Below are 9524 nucleotides of genomic sequence, written 5' to 3' on the forward strand. Positions count from 1 at the left end.
GAAACCGAAACTAGCAGCAATTCCAATAGTTTATGGTTACTATGATGCTAAATTCTAACAACATTTGGATTTTATGTGCACTACAAGTGACACGGGGAAGCTACTTTTAAGGCTCACACACCTTAAAGACTACGCTGAACCACTCAGACTCCTTGCATCAGCCACGCCACCCACGCCGCAAAATTAGAGCAGCCCGTCACCGTGCAGATTTCGCGTCCCGGCCGGGTGACTTCCATTTTGATCTTCTCCGCTGGACAAAGGGATGGGTGTTTGTGGAATGTCTGTCCTGTCCTCCCCCCCATGGCTGGCAGGCGGCACCACCGCTGGGTCGGGTCAGACAGATGAATAGATCCAATCTGGCTCGCATATTTCTCTCGCCGCGGCAACATGGCCCTGCTGCTGCTGCCGGTCTCTCTCTTCACCGTTGAGATCCCTGCACCTGAGACGGGATGGGTAGGTAGGATAGACTATGCCGTTTCTGCGTTTCAGCTGAGCGAGTTGCTAGTTTCCAATGTAGGACATGTGGGAACGGCGCGATACCAATTCTGTCCCGGCTTGCATGCATGTGCTCCATCTGCATACATGACACGACTCCCTGCTGAGCACATGCGTCCAAATCACCTGGGGAGAACGATGGATGCCATGATGGGGTCTGTGGAGAGCTGCTAAACTGTCTGGTTTTTCAGGGCCTCTTTGATTTTCACAAGAACGTAGAAGAAATAGAATAATAAGATTATTATTTTTCTTCCATGACACCAGTCATTCATTCTGATTCAAAGGAATGGCACGTAAGAGAAACGAAACAATTTAGCTTGCATTTTAGTTTCACAGTATAACAAAACAAAGATTCTTCAATCAACTCAAATCCCCTTTTGCACAAACAAGGCAAATGCCATTACTGAAATAGTAACAACAGCCTAATCTGACTAAGTTGTTTAGGATTCCATGTCTGCCTTCATAAACCTCGGTTTTACATATGCAATCTAATCTAATTACTGTGTTGAAGTTTTGACATCCTGCAAATCAGTCCTACAGCTCGACAAACCAGTCCTGAGACTCACATGCCAATCTAGACTGGATAATGCCGGGCTGCTATCTCAAAGATTGTAACCGACAAGTCATTATAAGGAACCTAGGCATGTTCAATCAGGAAGGGGAAGAAATGGCCTGAGGAATTAAGATGATACTTCCTTGCACTGCACAAGGAGATCACTGACATACATGCCCATGATTCCGGTGTCCTGTACAGATTCATGTATCCTGTATAAACTCGAGGGCGCAGGTACACACCAAAAAAAGCCCTCCCTCCTAATTTCAACTTGACATTCTGGCTGATCTGGGGTATCCTAAGGCTAATGGGAAAGAACAAAAGGGGGGCCATGGCCTCCACAGGAAGGAATGTTACCAAAAAACATGTGCAGAGTCTACAGAGGTGAGCATGTACACAAAATGGCACGACCCAAGCATGTTAGTCGTCAGGGCGGTGGATCTCGCCCATCAAGATGCGGTTGCTGTGGACCTTGAACCCGAGAAGCGAAGGGTCGATCTGCTTTCCTTTCTTTGCTTTCTTCTTTGTGCCCTTGCCGCCAGGGCCGCCGTCGGCGGATTCAGAGGCGTCATACTGCAAGGGGGGCTTCTTTGTGCTCTTGAGCATCTCACTGAACGAAGGACCAGAGGCGTCCTGATTGCTGCTAGGTGGGATGCCGAACGACCCTGCCTCTTTGTTGGCTGAAGCAGTGGCTTCAACGGCATGGGCTGCTGAGGTGACTCCAGATTCCATCTTATGCTCTGCACAACAAGATTACAATATCAGAGGTCAGAAACCATAAAATGGTATAAATCCTATACCGTTTTGTAGAATCCTCAAGTCAGAACAGCAAGCGGAACATTTGAAGCTATATTATAAATGAAGGTTCAGGTGGCTGAAACTGGCCTATATCCTTCCTTTTTACTATCCATCGAAAGCAAAGTGGTCTTCAGTTAATTCAATTAGCTATGCATGGATATTATTGGACTTAACATTAATGTGACTGCGGATATAAGAGTGTCACTGAAAAAAAACACATACTTTCCGCATGAGAAGAAAACCACACAGTTAGGTTGAACATGGCGTACCATCAGAAGATGCAGAAGAAGCATGGCCTGCCTTCTTGGACCTAATGGCTGAAGACAGATCCGTTGACGCTGCCTGCGAGGTAGCAGCGTGTGGGTTTGCTGTGCGCTTTAGCAGGGAATGGGAGCTTCCCTTTGGGATGCCAGTATCAACCCTGCATATTGAAAAGAAAAAAACTTGATTGAGCCTTGTACTAGAGAACCAACTGTGTGTTCACATGCCACCACTATGTGTAAACTGACAATAACAATTTGGACAAGTAAAATACCTAATGGCCTCTGGAGAAGTGAACATAAATAAAGAACATGGCATGTATATATATTAACAGAGTACTGAAGAATCACAAATCTTTGTCTAGAAGACATGGAAAGCCTAGATATCAGAACTTGGATGGGCATGCAAAAATAAAGTAATGATACTGTATATTTGTAGAAACTATATATCGGTAGTGAAAGTTCGTTGTGTGGCTTCAAAATGATAATGAAAATAGGAGTGCGGATGCAAAGTTAAGAAAAGTACCAGTTGCTGACCGCTTCAGAAAAATCAGTGTCCTCCACTGCCAAGTTTGCACTAGAACCCTGCCTTTTCCTCCTGGCTACATCATTGGCATTCCCAACCAATTGATTAGTTGATGCACTGCCACCCATCACATCTGGGAATTCTCCCCTTTGCATATCAAGCATTGTCGCAGAGCTTGATCTGAGGCCGAGTTTCCGGTTCATCTCAATATTGTTCGGTAAAATATCTAGAGTAGTTGGTCCATCCTGTCCCAAGTGCCCCATTTTTGAGAAATGTGACCTTTCTGCAAGTGGATCATCAAAAGACAACCTGTCAACAGATGATCTTAAAGGGTTATCTGCAGCAGGCTGTGCAAAGAGTGAAGAAGGGTCTTTACGTCCAAATGATGCCGGCGCCGGAACATCAGGGAAACCACGAGATTGCTGTGCTTGAAGAACCAGTTTTTGATGAATCATATCACTCAATTCAGCTTCTGGGTTCCTCTCATTGTTCATAAGGGATGCCCATGCATGTGGGTTGTCAATGGGAAGGTTCATTTCCACATTCCTCCTCTGCTTCTCTGCTTCAATTTGCAACTGGTTGATGCGTGAAGCTTCCATCAGGCTATTTTGCAATTGCCCATTGGCATCTGACCAGTTCCTTTCCAGCCTTCCCATGTGAGAACCTGACAGCTGCTCCTGCAGCCTGTGTTGCTGGGGATGAACCCCTGAGGCATGCATAGGCATCTGGCCTGCAGAATATAGATCACCATGTGTTTCCATCTGACCGAGGCCATGATGACGTGCTAGGGCATTTACAACATCAGGATTTGGTAAAGGAGCACCACCAGGCAAAGAGCCAGACCGCTCAAGGGAGTGAATACCTTGACCTCCCCTATGCAATCGTTCATGCATAGATAGGCTTCGGTCGAGATGGTCATGATGCTCCACAGATGACGACCTCTGAAGGGACTGCAGAAGATCGAATTGACCAAGTCTGGAGGCATGGCTTTGATTTGGACTAGTTCCTGTGCGGATAAATTGGCTAGGATCATCCATTGGCCAGCCCCCACTTAAATGCCGTTCTTCCTCCCTGCCCGCATGTTGTCTTATAGCATTGGCCAATTGTTGTGTTTGGAGCTGATCATGGTGCAGCCCTAAAAGAATTTGCTGCTCCAAAGGAAGCGCCTGCCTCTGGTTTGAACGTGAGAGAACATCTAGCATATCATTGTGTTGCTCCCTATGATGGCCATGCCCAAATTTTGCTTGAATGAGTTGTTCAATAGCTGCATCATGCTGCCTTTGAAAATGATGGGGTTGATGATGCAAGTCATTCAATAACTGTTCCCGGAGTAACACTTGATCGACCATGTTAGCTTGTCCGAAGTTTGAACTCTGCAACTGCTGCTGCAACATTTGTTCAAGAATCAGCTGCTGTTGTTGCTGCTGTTGCTGTTGCAGCAGCTGGGCTTGGCGCTGCTGAAGCTGCCTTTGGTGTTGCTCCTGCTGAAGCTGCCTCTGGTGCTGCTCTTGCTGAAGCTGCTGGCGGTGCTGCTCCTGCTGAAGCTGTTGGCGTCGCTGCTGGTGTTCAAGTTCAAACTGGACTCTCAAAAGGTGCTCCACCTCAGGAGCCGGTGGATTGATGGACTGTCTGTGTTGATGCAATGAATCAAATACCTGCCCTGCAAATTGTCCAGGAAATTCCAGATTGTTACGACCCATCATTTGTTCCTGCTGCAGTTGCTCCCTTCGAATCTGTGTAAGTAGCATTTGCTCCTCATAATTCAGATGACCTAGCTCAGGTTCAACCTGGGAAATTAGCCCCGACATGTTTGCATCATTGATGCTGTCCAGCCGTCCAAGGTTAGCAGGCCACTCATCACGCACAACAGGGGCTTCATTCATCCGGCTAAGTGGCCCATGCCTGATATTTGCAGGTGGAATGTCCTTGGGAGCTGTCGGCTTGGGATTTCTCCGCTCATTTACACCAAGCACATTTGATGAGAGAGGCTGCTTTGGATGCATCCCTTCCAGCTCAGACCAAAGCAAACCAAGAGGGCTGAGTTCATTCTCTCTAGGGGCATCCTGCTTGGGCAAATTAGCTTCCCCCACCCCAGAACGGGAATCCAATGATGTCAATTGGAAATCTGCACGGTCATTATCAAAATCTGGTCGAGATTGACCCATGCCACTGGTAGGCCTCCCGGTGTACAACACTTCTGTAGCAAGTACAGAAAAGAATGTGAGCATTCAGAGTTTCAGACATGGATAGAGCAAGAGAATGTGAAGAAAAACACTATATAACTGAAAAGAAAGGAAACTAACCTTCAGCATCCTGACTCACAGTTTCAGGAATGCGCTGCTGACGAATATCTGGGTTTGCTTCAGTCTTTTGTGCTTCAACTGAGGGGAACCAACCAGTACGGGATTGTACCAGAGCTTCCTGGTCACCTCTTGTAGGATTGGCTGCATAATTTCCAGAGTCTGCCTTAGATGTCTGATCACTCTTCCCAAAAGAACCAGAAGTAGGAAGCGCATCTTCAAAATTGTTATGTACAGAATCCGGAGATTCAGCACTTCCACCATGGGATACAGGTGGGAGAGATTGGGGCTTATGTCCAAGGTACGGCATGAGGTCGGAAAGTGGGCGAAAAGGAGCATCATCTGGAGCCTGAGCTAGACGCACAGGTAGCTCCAATCCAAAATATCCATCTTCATACCAGGAGACTATATCAGTACCCATAAATGGACCCTGCACACCTCCTTGGGGATCCAGATAGTATAGGGTCAACTCCTCTGGGTAACTATCCTGGCCACCAGCTTTTGTTTCAGTGTAACTAGCCTGGCCAGTAGGATAGTCAACATTTACATTCAACTGAGCATTTGAATCATCAGGTAACTTAGTGCTAGGATCGATATCAGCACTTGGCTTGACCTCATTAAACTTTGTCTCTTCCCTGATGCCAGAAAGTCCATGTGGATGACTGGGAGCATTTTCCTCGGTAGGCTTCTTTGGTGGGCCTGTAATACCACCTGCGAACATCCCTTCATTGTAAAAAGCATCCTTCTCTGATATTAAGGCAGCAGATCCTTCATGACTTAACCCGCTAAATGCTTCAGCGCTTTTATCCTTGTTGGCATCAATACCAAAAGCTGGATTGGAATAACAATTGTTATATCAGATTTACACAAAGGAACAGAAGAATCATGACAGACGGTAATATATGCATTCCATGATGTGCATACCTTCAAGATCTTTGTTTCTCTCCTTTTGGAGTGCAGTTGTATTCGTCGCTTCACTGCTGGTGACCCTGCCTTTCCTAATATCTTCCAAAACAACCTGTATAGCACACAAACGGATAAATAAACTGGGTAGTAGTGATAAAAGTTGACAGGTGAACAGCCACTTTAAAAGAAACCATGAAGGACATTGCTAAAGTGTTACCTCTTCATTGTTATCAGGGGTGACAAAGGCTAGTGGCTTAACAGAAGTAGAGAGTGTTATCGGAGGAACTTCTTCCAGCATCCGTCGGCCATCTTCAAATGACTGCACAACCTTTTGTTGCCTGTATATGTCAAGAAGTTTACCCCTTGGGTAGCGAAAAGCACCAGCAGTTGCCGCACGCCTCCCATACACAGGTGGAGCACCAATTGGCCCAGCAGATGATGGACGGCTGAAGGATGGAACTGAGTTGGGGTTTGCCCTGCCTCTTCCAGGGGCAAAACCAACATTCGATTCCTTCACACGTCCTTTCTCCAATCCAAATCCTGGAGCAGCACGGTATGTCGCTGTACCACTGTTCTGAGTCTCCTGCCGGTGACGAGGTCTCCATTTATCACGGGAGTCTGACTCAGGCAGCAGCCTTACAGGAAGTGTCTGTTTCTCACCATGAGGTTCATCCTTTTCTGCATCCATCTTCTTTTCTGGTTTGGAGTCCTTCTCCTTGTCGTCAGGTCCCCATCTTAATGACCATTTTCCATCACGCCTACCTTCATTCCCTGAGTTTCGGGTGGAGCCATCATCCCACCTTCCAGATGTTGGAGCTGCCCGCGAATCATTGTTGTCCCTTGCAGAAACATTGTCAGATCGGCGATCGTTTTTACGGTTCTCCACCTCCCGGTCCACTTCCTTCTTGTGATCCCTCCTCCCAAGTAAGCTCGTCTCCCTCTCCTCATCAAGCCAGCCAGCATCAAATGCATTCCGACGGCGCTCTTTCTTGGCCCCAGAACCTTCAAGCATCCTCACATCTTTCTCAGAAGGTTCAAGCAAGGACCCATGAGGCGCTGAAATCTGCAAAGAGGTGTTCTGCACAGTTAATACATGCTTGTAGCAGCTTGTACCAGCACCCAGTAAACACCCTAGGTAAATAACACTGACTTAAAACTCCTTACACGTGCTGCTGACTTAAAACTCCTTACACGCACACAGTCTGAATGGATACAGAAATAGGACATCAGTGACAAACCTTGGCATCGCTTGGTTTGGCATAAAGCCACTGAGGGGACAGAGGAATGCTGTTCTCCAGGTGCTGCTGATCTGCAAGAGCAATAGATTTTCAGGGTCAACGACTCAGTAAAACCAAGCTATGTATCAAACACGTACTCAATAACAGCTCGCACACGCACTCAGACTGCCACCCAAAAGGCAAACAAGCAAGCACACAGTCGCGCGCACGAACACACAGGTCCACACGTGCACACACGCAAACACACTATCAGCAACCATTCCATTTCCCATGAACCAAATCCTACATACAGTAGAGCAAAAGACAGCCTACGTGCCATGGTAATCCCTCAACAGCTAATACCAAAACAAAACAAACGAACAAGACAGAACCGAAGCAGCAGTGATGTGGTTCCGGGAGAAACAAGGGTACGGACCTTTGGGATCGTCGACGAAACCCATGGCGGCGGCGGTGGACCTATCCTCCTCGATCCCGAGCGAGAGGACATCTGCGAAACAAGCACACATCAAATCGGGGGCGCGCACCAGCAGGCCACACAGATCTACCCATACGCTAACCAGGCCAACCGACGGGCGGGCGAGGCAGATCGGATCTCCCCGCCCGCAGGCCAGGGAGGGCGGCGGATCGGGCAGGGCTCACCTTTCCCGAGCGCCGCGAATCGATCCAGCTTCCTCTCGGCCATGGCGGATCCGAGCGCGCGAGGGAGGGAGTGAGCTAGGGTTTCGGGCTGGCGGCGGCGGCGGCGGCGGCGGGGCACCGCGCGATCCGGGGCGAGCCGGCGGCGCCGGCGGAGGGGCGGGAGGGGGAGGGGGAGGGGCGGCTAGGGTTTTGCGGGGGAGGGAGGCGCGTGGTCGCCGGAGGCCGCGTGCGTGCAGGCAGGGGGGCGCGGGTTGGGTTGGGACTTGGGAACGGGGATGGGAACTGTGTGTTTCTGGGAGGAGACGGGGGAGGCGGGTTTGGAGGCGAGGCGATGGGGGGTGACGAGGGACGCTGATGAGAGGGGCGGATGGAGATGGGATAAAATCATAAAATTGTACTTTAGCGAACCCTTTTTCCCACCTTTATTTCTTTCTTAATTGGATCGTTGTTAAACAAGGAGGTTGTTAGGGCCTTGATCCTAAACGTCGATCTTGTATATTCGATTCTGAGGCTTTTGGATCTGGTTTCCGGAAAAAAGTGATTTCCCCGTCCCTCTGTTGCTTGCGCTGCTGCTCGAGTGTTGGCTTCTTTTCTGGACTTTAAAATTGTTGAAGCGAAAACTTGCGCGAGAGCATATCCATGTCGCCCTTCATGATTGTCTCCGGTCGTCCAATGCTGGACTCTCACCAAATGGATGGTGGATTGCCCTCGTGTGGCGTCATCGGAACCCCCGTGCAAACCCTAAAACAACTCGGTTGCGGATCCGCCACGGCCCATTTCTGACCTCGGCGGCCCGTTCTTCCTTCTCTGCCTTGCTTGACACTATTTTTGTCCCGTGGGTCCAAGTACCTTGTGATTTTCATCTCTTAGAGGGATATTTGTTATTACATGGGTTAATCAGAAAAATGTATTTTTTTCCAAGATATTTTTAAATGGTGTGACCTCCAATCGTCTGACACGTTGATGTGTGTATTTTCGGATTTATTACTTATAAAGTTTAAATCATACATTATATCGATCAAAACACATGGGGTTAATGGTATTGGTGTAGCATCCTTCCTACTACATTATCACCATGTAGGAAAGGTGTAGTCCACATGGCTTCTTTACGAATTATATTGGACTATCATATTTTTTGAAAAAATATCACGACCTCTTATTATTTGCACAAACTAAAACTAATTTACGGGAATTGAAAGACAGGTATATATGACCGCATATGTCATTCCATAATATTATCATTTACTTTCCACACACAGTTGTACATCTTAGACTAAACATTAGTGTTTTTAAAAGTTGGGATTGATGAGATCTTCTATACAAAATGTAGTACAAAACCATTTCCTATAAGTTGTGGTATTACTATTTCACACAACCCACATAGTTTTTTCCAAGACTATAATACTTATAATACTGTGAAATTAATTGGAAATTCATGCATTGCTATGACACAACAATAAAACTGGATTTTGCTAAGTTAAATATAAAAAAGGTTGTTACATTCTTTTACAAATGCATGTGTAAAGCACGTGAAGAGTGTTGGGTGCATGGTTGCAGTGTAATTCACGCTATAATCTTCAGAGACCATCTAGCATCTCTATTGCTCACTCCCTTCTCATTTGCATCTCCTTCTATGTAAATTATGCACTAGGTATTCATGTTCTCCGCACAACCCTTGCCTTCACCTTATGTTTCACTGTACAATGTCGCTTTGAGTTTGTTCCACGATCACATTGTGTCTTCTCCAACTCCAGGGGGCATTGCTCCCTTGGTCGTCCATGAAGGCCAAGGCGCAAGTGGATGATTTCA

At 47.3% G+C, this 9524-nt stretch overlaps 1 protein-coding gene across 2 annotated transcripts; it reads right to left on the bottom strand.

Moving 5' to 3' along the window:
- Nucleotides 1-1168: 1168 nt before the first annotated feature.
- Nucleotides 1169-8031, bottom strand: LOC125545779 (protein ESSENTIAL FOR POTEXVIRUS ACCUMULATION 1-like). 2 transcript variants are annotated; one of them, XM_048709811.1, is made up of 10 exons: nt 7716-8031; nt 7492-7563; nt 7077-7147; nt 6056-6901; nt 5857-5950; nt 4936-5763; nt 3009-4829; nt 2633-2915; nt 2116-2267; nt 1169-1788 (listed from the first exon to the last, which is right to left on the bottom strand). In XM_048709811.1, the coding sequence occupies exons 1-10, from the start codon at nt 7756-7758 to the stop codon at nt 1469-1471; spliced, it is 4530 nt and encodes a 1509-aa protein (XP_048565768.1). In that variant the 5' UTR covers nt 7759-8031; the 3' UTR covers nt 1169-1468. The 2 variants fall into 2 exon arrangements, with proteins under 2 accessions (XP_048565768.1, XP_048565767.1); XM_048709810.1 differs by having other exon boundaries at nt 2633-4829.
- Nucleotides 8032-9524: the final 1493 nt, after the last annotated feature.

The sequence above is a fragment of the Triticum urartu genome, chromosome 3 (assembly GCF_003073215.2).
Source record: "Triticum urartu cultivar G1812 chromosome 3, Tu2.1, whole genome shotgun sequence".
Lineage (NCBI taxonomy): Eukaryota > Viridiplantae > Streptophyta > Magnoliopsida > Poales > Poaceae > Triticum > Triticum urartu.